Here is a 14,787-nt window from a genome sequence, read left to right as displayed (position 1 = left end):
TGAGAAGTTAAAGAATTTTGAAAAACATATGTACTTTTCCCGATTTTTGAGCATTCCACATATGCGGTCTTTTGGTCTATATATCTTCTAGCAAAGAACTTTTTAATTTTAATGTTTTCTATTTTTTCAAATAATTAGTATTGATTATAAAACAAATATTCTTATTCATTATTGTAATTATTGTTATTACAAAGAATTTATTATGAATATAATTAAAACAATATCTCATAGATGTCGCATTTCATCTAAAATTTGTTTGTTCTTGCAAACGATGCTCTGATATTTCGAATCGAAATCAGTTATGGGACATTTTACAACAGGAATGGAACTCTATATCACTTGAAGTGATTAATGGTTTGGTAGAACGAATGACACGCGTATGTAAGGCTATAATAAAAGCAAAAGGTGGATGGTTTGAGGAATCTAAGATTTAAATGTTAATTTATTTAATTACAAAAAGCGAATAAGAATATGTTAAATATTTGACCTGTTGTATATAAAATAGTTTAGTAAAAATACAAATTTTTTATACTATTGTTATTATTTTTTTAGAATTATTTATGTAATTATTGTTATAACTTTTTATTTTAATTTAATGTGAAGTAAAAACATCACAACAAAACTAATACATATAAGCAATAATATAAACAATAAATATAAACAATAATAATTATAATAATGAATAAGAGTATTTGTCTTATAATAAATATTAATTATTTGAAAATATAGAAAACATTGAAATTAAAAAGTTCTTTGCTAGAAGATGTATAGACCAAAAGACTGCATATGTGGAATGCTCAAAAATCAAGAAAAGTACACATGTTTTTCAAAATTCTGTAACTTCGTCAAAAAAAATCGAATCGATCTGAAATTTTGAGGGCTTACATAGAACGGTTCAAATAACTATTTTCTATTAACAGAAAGTACAAAAAAAATTTTTTGCAACTTTGGCAAGTGTTCAAACTTAACGAATTTTTTCACCATAAAAACAATCCTTGATGAAAAGCTGGATTCAGTTCGCAAAAACAAAGTATTGCATTTTGATCATATGTAACTAACAGTAGAGGGTTCACTTTAGAACATATCAAATTTTCATGCAATTTGAATGATTTTTCGCAGTTCTATGAACATTTGAATTTAGACCTTTTCTTTGTAGATTTCAAAATTTTCGCAAACTTTTGACCGGTAGTGTATGCTTGTCACAAAAAATGAATGAAACAAGCAGTCGGCTTTTTTTGAAATAAAAACTAAAGGAAATTATTGCTGTTAGCGTTGAAAATTGTTATAATTCTTTTTCAGTGCCATTCTGCTTTAAATAATTTTATAAGACAGGGTGCGTAGCGTTTGTAAGAAGTGCTTAAAGGTGCTTATTTTTGATTTTCGTTTCTTAAAAGCCCTTAAAGGTGCTTTTTTCATTGGGTCTTTTTAAAAAGTGCTTAATTTTCCCTGTTCCAAATTGAGATTTTTCCTTTATCATATTGATTTTCGCAACGAATTATGGAGTAAGACACTGTTCACATTGTTCTATTCAACGTTTTCACAATTAATTGAACCCCAATCTATTTCGGCGCATCGTCAGTCCGTAGCGTATGAAAATATCATTCGATTTACATGATTCAAAAATTTCGACAGTTGTCAAAAACAATTCCAAAAGTTTTTTTTATTTTTTGACATGGCGGTCAAAACCAGATAAAACCGTCCATTGTCAAAAACTTTCTAACCCTGCCTAATTATATTTTTTAAAGTGCTTCAAAAGTTTATTTGAGTGCTTGAAAAGTACTTAAAAGGTGCTTATTTTTTGTTGAATAATTTGGTTGCGCACCCTGTAAGAGCAACCGAAATATGAAATAAATAATTGATTGTTTATTGAATCTAACAATAATTGAAAATTTCAAATGTTACTAGTTAAAACAAATGTCCTAATTCTCAGAACCCTTTTGACTATAGAACGGAACCCAAGGTTTCGCATAACACCATTTGGGAACCACTGCTTCAATATGAAGCCGAAACGATCAGATGCTTGTTTAGTTTCTCAATCAAAATATTACATGAATAAAATATCTCCTTAGCAAAATATTGCCTTTACAGAATATCGCGACTATATTTCAAAATCTGAGCTTAAAATGACAACGAAAGATATTCAATCTGATACAACAAAAGTAATTATAAACACATACACACACCCATTTGCAAGGTTCATATCTTGAGTAAGTATAAGAATTAGAATGTAATTACATTTAGAAGGAATTTTTGAATCCTTTAAATTTTTAAAATATCACCCACACTCATGTGCCGAAGATAGTTTTTCATTAGAGTCTTGTAAAAGTATAATTTATTAAATTTTGACCATTAATATTTTCATTAATAATATTGATTATTTATGAAGGATATTTATTAGCATTTAATACTCATTCATCAGTATAAATAGAATTAATCTGATTAGCTCTGAGTAAAATAATTTATAATTTAGAGGAAGTTTAAAATCAAGTAACGGAAATCTTAGTGTAATTAGAAAAACCACTAAACGCCCCGAGTTCTGTTCCAAGACTTAAAAAAATTACAGTTTTTATTTTTTTTAAATAATGTGTCATATTAAAAAGTTATACATTTAATGATAACTAGGTTGTTAAATTTTTAAAAATAAAATATTTCATATTTTATTCTAAATTAGCGTAAGCATAATTAATTACATTAATCAATTTATTTTCATAAATAATTATTTGTTATTAATAATCATTAACGAACATCAAGATAATAAAAGCATTAACTGTCAATAAGTAATAATTATACAAATTTTTTTTAAGATTGTTCATTTTTTAAATCATACCATTTATCTTACATTTTAGCTGTACCCTTAGCCCAAAAATAAAAAATAGTAATGAAATTTACAAAAAATTGTAAATATATGTCTTTAAATTTACAAGAGACTCTTTAAAAACTAGTTTTAAAAATTTGCATTCGGAAATGTTTTTTTTTTTTTAACTTTAGTAGCTTCAACGTGCGATCGTTTTTGAAACTGGTTTATGCACTTTTTATTTGTTTTGTAGCTTTATACAGAAATCGCTCAGAAAAGGGGGGGAAATTTTATACATTTCTATAAATTTTTATTTTAGTTTAACTTTTATCAGGAGCAATTTTCTAAACTTTAGAACACTAAATATACATTTTTACAAAATAAATGTTTTTTGCGAGTCATCTTAAAATTCCCATTCATTGGATTAAATTTATAATTACTTTTAATTATAGCAGTGAAATTCAGTTACATTATTTTTTATGAATACTTGTTTTAATTGAGTTATATTGTGACAAGAAAAATTAGAGAATTTAATTTTCCCAACTTGCATAGTGGTCTAAAAACTAACAACAGTAACTCAGCCAAATAAAAAATTTAAAAAACGTGTTTGTTTTGATTTAGTTTCTAAATTTTACTTAATTTTTAATTAGTAGGGAAAGAATATTTGCTAACAATTTTTATTTTGTGTACCTTTTGAAAACTAAAACTAAACTAAATGATGTAACCAATTTTTAGTTAAAATTTCCCGTAAAAAGGATTACGGTGACACTCCAATTTATCTATTTCTAATAGCGTGGGAGAACGCAATACGGATTTAAATCTTATCAACGAAGATTACAATTTCACCTGCTGAAACGGCTAATTCGTAATAGTGAGATTCGAACATTTTTTTCTTCCAGACTAGCTCCATCTGACATGGCCTTCGAACATGTGTCTCTGATTTTTGGAATTTTACTGTGCTTTCCTGTCATATGTAAGAACTTCTATTTTTGTAGCCTTATTTTGATCACATTGATGATATTTGATCGTGTCTTTGATCATATATATTAAATCCTTGTCAACAAAGAGCCTTATTCGTGTTCTATTTTCCTATCTAAAAAAAGTCTTAAGTTCAAAATAAACACTTTTAAAAAACGTGTATATTAAAACGGGAGAATTTAAATTTATATTCGATCCCAGAAGTGACAGCAAAGAAGGTAACAAACGCATTTTCTATTAAAAAATGGAATTAGAATAATTCTTGTACATTCGTTTAAATAGGTAACAAACGCGTTTTCTATAAATGAAAAAAATGGAATTAAAATAATTCTTGTACATTCGTTTAAAATTATTGTTCCTATTTTATAATAAATAATTAGTTTTCCAATAATTATGATTTCGGGATTTTTAACTGTTATAATTTATTGTTAAATAAATTTTTCTTTCAGATAAATATTTGAATCCTAGATCATGCGAATACAATAAACATAAAAATTCAACTTCTTTTAGGAAGGAAAGGCGCTCTGTTTAAGTTATTATTTTTCTTCGCCCGCCAACTGCAATTATCATTATCAAAATTGACTGTCTTCATATTCTTCTTTTAGAAAAATTTTTCATGCTCGCTATTTATAGTCAAACTTCACCAGTCTAAATTAGTTTATAACTGTTAGTTGAAAAATTGCTGGTAGGGAAAAATATCTAAACATATAGAAATAAAATATTTCTGAACATATTTTTAGTTAATTTGATATTGTTTTGTGTTAAAGTGAGTGAGAGATGATAATAATGAATAGAGCGGTATAAGTGAGAGGTGATAATAATGAATACAGAGGTATAAGTGAGAGGTGATAATAATGAATAGAGAGGTATAAGTGAGAGGTGATAATAATGAATAGAGAGGTATAAGTGAGAGGTGATAATAATGAATAGAGAGGTATAAGTGAGAGGTGATAATAATAAAGAGAGAGGTATAAGTGAGAGTTGATAATAATGAATAGAGGTATAAGTGAGAGGTGATAATAATGAATAGAGAGGTATAAGTGAGAGGTGATAATAATAAAGAGAGAGGTATAAGTGAGAGGTGATAATAATGAATAGAGGTATAAGTGAGAGGAGATAATAATGAATAGAGAGGTATAAGTGAGAGGTGATAATAATGAATAGAGGTATAAGTGAGAGGTGATAATAATGAATAGAGAGGTATAAGTGAGAGGTGATAATAATAAAGAGAGAGGTATAAGTGAGAGGTGATAATAATGAATAGAGGTATAAGTGAGAGGTGATAATAATGAATAGAGAGGTATAAGTGAGAGGTGATAATAATGAATAGAGAGGTATAAGTGAGAGGTGATAATAATGAATAGAGAGGTATAAGTGAGAGGTGATAATAATAAAGAGAGAGGTATAAGTGAGAGTTGATAATAATGAATAGAGGTATAAGTGAGAGGTGATAATAATGAATAGAGGTATAAGTGAGAGGTGATAATAATGAATAGAGGTATAAGTGAGAGGTGATAATAATGAATAGAGGTATAAGTGAGAGGTGATAATAATGAATAGAGAGGTATAAGTGAGAGGTGATAATAATGAATAGAGGTATAAGTGAGAGGTGATAATAATGAATAGAGGTATAAGTGAGAGTTGATAATAATGAATAGAGGTATAAGTGAGAGGTGATAATAATGAATAGAGGTATAAGTGAGAGGTGATAATAATGAATAGAGGTATAAGTGAGAGGTGATAATAATGAATAGAGGTATAAGTGAGAGGTGATAATAATGAATAGAGGTATAAGTGAGAGGTGATAATAATGAATAGAGAGGTATAAGTGAGAGGTGATAATAATAAAGAGAGAGGTATAAGTGAGAGGTGATAATAATGAATAGAGGTATAAGTGAGAGGTGATAATAATGAATAGAGGTATAAGTGAGAGGTGATAATAATGAATAGAGGTATAAGTGAGAGGTGATAATAATGAATAGAGGTATAAGTGAGAGGTGATAATAATGAATAGAGAGGTATAAGTGAGAGGTGATAATAATGAATAGAGGTATAAGTGAGAGGTGATAATAATGAATAGAGGTATAAGTGAGAGTTGATAATAATGAATAGAGGTATAAGTGAGAGATGATAATAATGAATAGAGGTATAAGTGAGAGGTGATAATAATGAATAGAGGTATAATAGAGAGGTGATAATAATGAATAGAGGTATAAGTGAGAGGTGATAATAATGAATAGAGAGGTATAAGTGAGAGGTGATATAAATAAAATAAAATTGACATGAAAAGAACTATCAATGTAATCATAATATTGATATAGAAAAAAATTCTCTTTTACCGAGTAATTATCACACATACGCGTTTTTTCTTATTACTATGTTTTCATTAACGATCAACATTAAAAATGGGCTTCAAATTGTTTCACGTCAAGGCCTATATTTCAAAAATAATAGGAAGGGGAAGTTAAAATAAGTCATAATTGTAGAGAATACTTATTATTATAGATTTAGGCTTGTTATATTAACTAATAATTTCAGAATAATTGTGCTTAGAATAGTTATTCCAAATTTAAATAATGATATAATCCAAAGGAAATATTAACTATCTTAATGTAATGGAAGTAAAACTGTCCCACGTTTTGGGTTAGAACGGTCAAGGAGGTTGAGGCTTCACAATTTCATAATCAATGACATGATACTTTACTGTATTTTTCGCAGAAAAAACTTTAAATAATAGATTTTTTTTTTCTTCTGTTTTTAACCGTTATCCGCACACTATAAAATGTTCCCGTTTTTTTACGGAATTTCTCCGTATATTTGACGGATTTAACTGTTTTTTTCTCAAAATAATTTTTCTCTGTGTTTTACCCAAATCATAAACGGATTAAACCATCTTGTTCAAACTTCAGTTTTTGCCAAGCAATTGTGCTTTCCGTAAGATTATTTTACCTTTCTTCAAATCATTTCACTATTGTTTTCTATATTCGCTCTTACTTTTCAGAAATTATTTTATGATTATGAAAATAGCATAGATAAAATTGTGATTCGACTTCATCATCAAATTGATAATCTGTTACTAGATACATTTTTTTGACACCTTTAAAAGAGTAGGCCAATATAGTTTTAAACGTTTTTACTCTTAAATTTGATTTCAATGGGAAAAACTTTTAAGGTATAGTCAGTTTAAGATATGTTTTCATACCGGAACACTAGAGCTGCCGCGGTTCAGGTGACAGAGTGCTCGCCTTCCATCGTAGTGACCCATGTGTTGACTCACCATATGAATTCTACTCTCGGCTCGCACCGTCAAATTGAAGCTGCCATAGCTGTTCTAAATAACTGCCATAGTTAGTAGTAATTTTATGCGGCCATATTTATTTTACAATTTTGTCTTTCTAAAATAACAGAGTTTTTTGTTGTTGTTAAAATAACAGAATTTGTTCGTTACAATAAGGGAGTTAGCTAAAATAGCAGTGCTTGTCTTCGTAAGAAACATGTGCTAGATTTTGTGAAATAAACGGTTTTATGCTGGCACACCAGCAGACAGTTTTTGTTCAATAAATTCAACAGATTTCATAACAGTGTAGCACTGTGCAATGCGCACCAACCGCATTTACTTCATAGACAAACTTGTAGCCATAGATCAATCTGAAGCTGAGTGGTTTAGAAGTCACCAACGGGAATAATATCTTACAATGAAACCTCAGTTCATAATTGAATAACCCGATTAAAAAAACAAAAGAAAACATACAAGAATAAGATTTTTCATTTAAAACCAACATTAATCTTATTTGCAATTGAATAATTTCGAGCAAATCGAATTCGAAATATATTGAGATTCGATGCAATATTGAAATCGAGCTATTGCAAAATAAAAGTATCGATTCCTTTTCAGATTCTTCGGTGATTCTGGATGGCATAGAATATTGCCAACTCTACAATCCCCCATGGGTTAAATATAAAGGCTACTGTTATTTGTTCCATCAAGATTGGAAGACTCGAGTTTCCTTTTATGATGCAGAGGATGAATGCCGTGGAAGAGGAGGACATCTTGCTTCCATTCATTCCGAAGACGAGAACAATTTTTTTGTCAGAATGGTATGAATTTCATTCCATAAAGTTTTTTTTTATCGCATGTATGATATGTATTCGAAAGTTTTTCGCATAATATGTAGGTAAGAGACTCTTAATTCAAAGAAAATTTATTCGTAGAATGTAGGAGCATTATTCAATTTTACTACTGCTGTTAAACCATTTTGATTCTAAAGGTTCCATTTATAATCTTTTTATTATTCCAGAAACTATGCGAATTTATTAATCCTTCTTAGATGCAATATTAAAATTCAATGAACTGAATTTTGTGGTCAATATTGCATTTCCGCCATGTTTAATAGAAAATAAAAGGTTTAAATAATAATTTTTTAAAAATGGCAGTTGAAAAGTTAAGAAATAAATAAAAAGGTGTCTTGGGATTTTTTTTACTCTATTATGACCCCATATGAACCGGTAGAAACTCGCTAGATTGACTTTCACAATAGTAAACGAACAGAGCGAAACAAACAGAAACAGTAGAGAAATTTTGTACTATGTTGTACAACACACGAAACAAGAAACGCAACACGCTGAGTAATTTTTGTTCCAATGATCGATTTTCAAGTACTAGAACTCAAACTTTGTGGTTCACAGTTCTCAAATATGCTAATTAACTGCTAAAAACGATGTTTTATGTTGCGAAATCAGACGCAAGAACGTACTATCTCTGATTTTGACGGATTAGGATTTCTTACCCTCAAAATATGGGGTTAAGTCGCAATCTGGAAAAGATGGTCCCAATTTAATCAAGAGCTACAATAAGTCTGGACCCCTTAAATGTTAATTTTATGTTTTTACATATTTATCCCGATGTCGAAAACTTTTTATCCAATTGAAAATTTTTGCACACAATTATAAAATTCGTCTATCCAAAGATAATTCCTTACAAAAAGAAATGTTTTTCAATAATTTGTTATTTTTATTATTTTATTTAATAATAGTCGAAATTTTAAGGTTTGCGAATTTCAAAAAGTAATTTGAAAGGACAAAATACAAAAGTTGAACAAAATCGGTCGAATAATTCCGGAGAAAACGAATTTTTAAAAAGTGGTATATTTAAAAATCGATTTCTCAGAAACCATTCGACTGATTTTGTTCAAATTTAATATTTTGACAATTTATATCGCAGTTTTTAAAATGATGTAAAATTTTGTACAACTTACTTATAAATTTTTTAAATCAGTAAAATCAATGAATTACTCTGATTAAATAAATTTTATTGTAAAAATTTCGGTGTAATATTTGATTGTAAAAATAGTTTTTACGATAAAATGGATTTTACGGATGATACATCTAAAGCGGCAGTATTTTGTACCGTAATTTGATCCGGAATTTTTTGCAGTTTTGTTGCTGTAACGTTAACCTGCCCAGCCATGTGATTTAAGTGACATAGTTGGGCTTAATCATGTATTTTTCTCGAGTTATAAATACTCAATTGCCAACAGTTTAATTTATATCAATGACTTTTGCTAAGCCAACGAGGAAATTTAATTTTCAAACGTGTCTCCCAAACAATCTAGATTGAAAAATTTTTAGGATCGGGGTCTAAAATTGCCTCTTGCCGTCTAATTTTCTGGATTCTTTCCCAAATGGTTCTGGAGTTCTGCAATAAGCAAGTAGGCAGGCATACACACAAACAAATTCTTACTTTTATTATTATAAATTTAAGAAAGTTATTATTTGATAGGCTAATAGTGGTGTATTCCGAGGTCGCCAATGGATTGGACTAAATATATTGAAGGGAAATACGACTCCTGAGTGGACAGATGGCACTCCTGTTAACTATACAAAAATCGTTCCAAAAGATTTCTACAAGAATGAGAAATGCTTCATATTCATGCGTGATAAGAGTAAGTTAATTAATAATTTTCTTATTTTATTGGTCAATGTTTGATTCGAACTCTGAAATGAAGCCGAATGATTTTATTCATTGCAACGAATGGTCGTTTTATAAACGAATTCACATCAATCGAACTACCATTCCAGAAGATTCCTCCAAGAATGAGAAATGTTTCACATTCTTGTGTGCACATGAAATTTTCACATGAAATCATTTCTCTATGCAAAACTATTTCTCTTTGTTGTCGTTCCGTTCTTATTGGATGAACCAAAAAATTACATAGAAGGCATCTTTAATTAGCAAAGAAAAAGACACGAAAATCTTTAGGTGCCATAAATATTTACATATAAAAGTTACAACGGTATTTACCTTAAATATTTATCTCTTCTGTAATGTTTTTTTTTTTTTTTTTTTTTTAAATTTTGGTTTGATTTGATTACAGAAATATTTAACATAAATAGGAAGTCATCTTCAACTACTTTTAATTATTATACTGTCTATATTTAACTTATTTTACCTTTTCAGCTGTTTTTATGGTGTTTTATTAAAATAGGACTTTATTAAAAACGGAACAATTTTACTCAAAAGTAATAATCTTATTCAATAGTATTGGCATAAATTAAAAAGTTAAGTTTTTATATTTAAATATAATGAAGTTGCTCTATGATATTACCTAATATGAAGCCAACCTTTGTCAAGCCAACCTTTGTAAAGCCAGCCTTTGTAAAGTCAGACATTTATAATAATAATTATAATATGGACATTTATAATAAGTATTGGAAAAAAAGCAAATTATCAGTCAGTATTAATGAATGCGACGAAATCACGCAGAAAACTGCAAAACATATACAGACACAACTAATTAAGCTAAAGTCTACGCAATTTATTTTTACTTATTATTTATCGTTAATATACATTATTAGATTAAGCAAGACATGTTCATAGAAGTTATTCATCACATCAAAATAAAGATTAACTATATTCAGTATCATTTGGCATAGTGCTATTATTCGTGGTCCAAAGTAAAAAATTACCATATACAACTATTTCCTTTGGTACTTATCTTTTTCATTGGGCCATAAGAAATCTATTTTCAATTTCCATAGTACCTGTATTAAGTATATCTTGGTACCAATATTAGTATATTTAGAGCGTATATTTTTAATAAAAGTATTATCTATTACCAAAATTCTCATATAGGAATAAGTAATTTATCTTTATTGATTAAACTTTTTACAACAAAATGTATGGTATTTTTAATTTCAATTTGTATGTACTAGCAAAATTAATTGATTGTAACTCTTAAAACTAATAAGTAACAACACTGAATATTTGACTGAATGTGGTAAAATATACTATTGTTATTGCCGTTAAACTTGCTGTGATAATTAGAACCAATTATACCAATATAGATGCCTAATATACGCACTGTGATAATAGGTTATTTATGACCCTCCGAAATGGATAATGGACCATACTGCACATTCATAACATTTAATACATAACCTTTACTTTTTGCTATTTGTTGTATATTCCGTTGAGGCTTTATACTATTAGATTTACCATAATATAAGTTAGAAATTTCATTCGCCCAAAGAAAGATTAACTATACATGTATCATCATTTTTCATCTGATATTCAGAATTTACAATTATCCCACGGCTTCATATTCAAATTTCAATTCTCATAATTCAAACTTCAATTTTCTTTTATCAACTCTTGTTGAGTTTCCAAATTTAGGTTTAAAAAGTCATGCTCAAAAGCGTAAATATATTAAATACATCGATAGATGAAACACGTGGTTTCATATACCTTTTGAAATACAATTTCAGAGACGTCATCATTATACTTTGCGAAATTATGAACGTTGATTTTACTTGTGATAAGCTAACGTAAGAAATAAAAGAGGAATATTTCATAAAAACATGCGATAAAACTAATTTTTGATTTTTCAGAGCAGTAAAATAGCAATACACTCATATTTTAAATCCTATGGAAAACTCATTCTGTGGGATGTAGCGCGTGAACCGGTTGACGGAGGGAGCTTTAAAATAGACAGTTAGGTCTGTCGAGTTTACGAACGTATGTATAAAAACCAAATTTGGTGTGGATGGGTTAAGAACTGCGGATTTTCATACGGTACGTATACACCGAAGAGCCATTACATTATGACCACCCTGCTAATAATATGTAGGACCACCTTTAGCCCTCAAAACTGCTAGCACCCGCCGTGGCATTGATTCCACAAGGTGCTGATAGGTAGTCTGAGGTATCTGGTACCAAAGCGATCACCAAATGGTCCTGCAATTCCCTCACATTGCGAGGGGGTAGCGTGGCAGCACGAATTTGGTTTTCCAAGTAGGACCACAAATGCTCTATTGGATTAAGGTCAGGTGAGTTTGGGGACCAAGACATGACTTAAAAGTCACTGGAATGTTCCTCGAACCAATCCATGACGATTCGTCCCTTATGGCATGGTGCATTATCCTGTTGGTAAACACCATCCCCCGCAGGAAAAACTGCTGCCATGAATGGATGAACCTGGTCTGCAACTATGTTCAAGTAGCTTACAGATGTCAGGGATTGTCCTATGAGGATTATGGGTCCTAATGTGCCCCATGAAAACATTGTTCCTGGGCGAGAAACCATGAAAACCTGGGCGAGCCTATTGTTATAGATGGAGGGTGATCATAATGTAATGGCTCTTCGGTGTATATACACATACACACGCACGCACATTTGCATGTGAACTATGCTACTTTATTTAGATAGATTTTATGCAAAATTATAGACAATGTAGGCGATTAAAATAATTATAGTAAAATAATTATTTGAAATTTTTAAAAAATACTAGAAATTTACTTTCCGCACTATTGCTAAATAATCTATTCGAAAAAAACGTCTAACGAGTTTTTATAGTAACAGAAAATTGCATAAGAATTTATAAAAACAAGTTTGTGAATTCAGTTTTCATAATAATAGACCAAATTTTATCCCAATAGAACTGGAAATTAACATGGCGGAACCGAATCTGTATAAACAGAATGAAACATTGAATGAGAATAAGACAAACGTCAAGAAACGCGAGTGATTATGAAGCAACCATGGAACTGGCAGCGAGTAGAGATTGAAAAACAAAGAAAACAAAGGAAGGAAAACAAAACCTAAACTTACAATAACTTTTACAACACTTAACGTACGGCAACAGATTTGACAGTTCGGATAGCGTGCAACTGGTTTCGTGTCACAAAACGGGCCAATACACGAATGTTAACACTAAGTCAATAACTCTTTTCTACTTTTTCTTATTCGTCAAATTAATGTGCACCGCTTTAATAAGAACTCTGAAAATAATTTGATTTCAATGATTGTTTCGAAAAAGTGGGTTAAATACAAATAGTATACATCAAGCGTATATATATATTCCGAAAATTTTTTTCACGTATGAAACGTATAATAAAAGCTCGATGTGCAGTGCGCAAAAAAGTAAACAGAATAAGTTTTCATGTAATGATCGAATGTTCATCTTGGTAAGAATCAATCTTAATTATTCAGGGGGGTAACCTCAAATATTCTAATTAATTAGTGCAAACGATATTTTAAGATTAATTAAGATAATATTTTGAGATAGCGATATTTTAAGCGTACCTTCTCTGAATAAGCATACCATTTGTTCGACGAACTTCAGACCCCCAAAATATAGCGTGTAGCCGCAATATGAGATATATGGTTCCAATAGTGTGATCAGGAGAGCGGTCTAAAGTTTGGACCCCTTAATGTTAATTTTACTTTTTGAGGCGTCCGCTATATCTCGAGAACTTCTAAAGTGAATTGAAATTTTCTCGCGAACAATTATACAATTCGTTTAACCCAAGATAATTCCATGCAAAAAATACCTTTAGTAAATATTTATTATTTGTATTATTTTATTTAAGTATAGTCTAAAAAATTTTGAATTGTAAGGCATACAGAATTTCGCATCATTTCAAAGAAAGTAATTCTACAAGGCAAATGCAACATTTAAGCGGAATCGGTCAAATAGAAATCGAAAATTGAAAAAGTCGTGTATTTAAAATTCGTTTACTTAATACATATTGCAACGATGTATCATGAATTCTAGTCAAACTAAAAATAAATAACTATTTTGAATTTAAGTCGAATACGAAGTTACTATTTTAAAATATACTTAAATTGATTTGGGATACAATAACTATACCATAAAGTTAAGTTTTTTAGACTGAAGTTTTTTATTTAATAAATTTCATTTAAACTAAGTGTCATAATTTTATTGTGTTTAATAAATAAATAAATAAAAATAAATAAATAAGTAAAAATAAGTAAATAAATAATATCCAAATAGTGATACAATAGTACTTTAACCGTCTAACCATTGAGTCCGTCTAACCATAGAGTCCTAACCTACCTGCTGTTACGGAAACAATTATGCACTTCAAAGTGGGAAACTTTTGATACTTTTCTCATGGACTAGAATCAAAACCTGTTTTAAAAATGCTTACGGTACACCCAGTACATGAAATGTTTAGCTTCGTAACCATAGTTACTGATAGTGCTCTATAGATAGTTGACGTGGGAATTTCTTTAGCACAGCACTTCCTTAAACAGACGGAGGTGTCTTTCCACACCGATCTCCCGGTGTCTTACCTCCCCACAGCTCTTCTCCATTGCTAAAGCCAAAAATAAAGCAGCATGGCTTACTCCAACCAGTCATAATTGGTACCAGGGTACCAGACCGGGTAGCTGTTTGACAACTGACAAAGACCGTCAGTCTCAAACCGCCATCACACGTCTCCGCCGTGGACACCTGAAATCACTGAGGTACTCTGGAGGAGAAAAGTGCTTTGCCCTCTGTACCATGTGCTCTTCGGCCCAGGCATCCCCTGAACATCTACTGGACTGCCTCGGTCTTTTAAAACAAGACCTAATTGAAAGACCCTTACTTGTTTTGGACTTTTTGAAGGTGAACAATCTCATGGACCTTGTCTAGCTAGGCTAGAAATGGGGATTTTAAAGAAGAAGAAAGATTTCTTTAGTTAGACAAGCAATATAGCCAATTGTTAAGCAT

General features: G+C 29.9%; 1 protein-coding gene across 1 annotated transcript in view; it reads left to right on the top strand.

The window, feature by feature from the left end:
* The first annotated feature begins 3,555 nt into the window (after positions 1 to 3,555).
* Positions 3,556 to 14,787, top strand: part of lectin-30A (C-type lectin 30A) — a 39,996-nt gene continuing 28,764 nt past the window's right edge. The window contains exons 1-3 of the mRNA XM_016052512.2: positions 3,556 to 3,767; positions 7,668 to 7,870; positions 9,552 to 9,714. Of these exons, the coding sequence (XP_015907998.1) occupies positions 3,710 to 3,767; positions 7,668 to 7,870; positions 9,552 to 9,714 (424 nt within the window). The 5' untranslated portion in view covers positions 3,556 to 3,709. The remainder of the gene's footprint in view (positions 3,768 to 7,667; positions 7,871 to 9,551; positions 9,715 to 14,787) is intronic.

Source organism: Parasteatoda tepidariorum, chromosome 7 (assembly GCF_982258835.1).
Source record: "Parasteatoda tepidariorum strain Cologne lab strain chromosome 7, Ptep-v5.0, whole genome shotgun sequence".
Taxonomy (NCBI): Eukaryota; Metazoa; Arthropoda; class Arachnida; order Araneae; family Theridiidae; genus Parasteatoda; species Parasteatoda tepidariorum.
The sequence above is the reverse complement of the archived record's forward strand: the minus strand, read 5'-3'. Positions and strand labels throughout refer to the sequence as shown.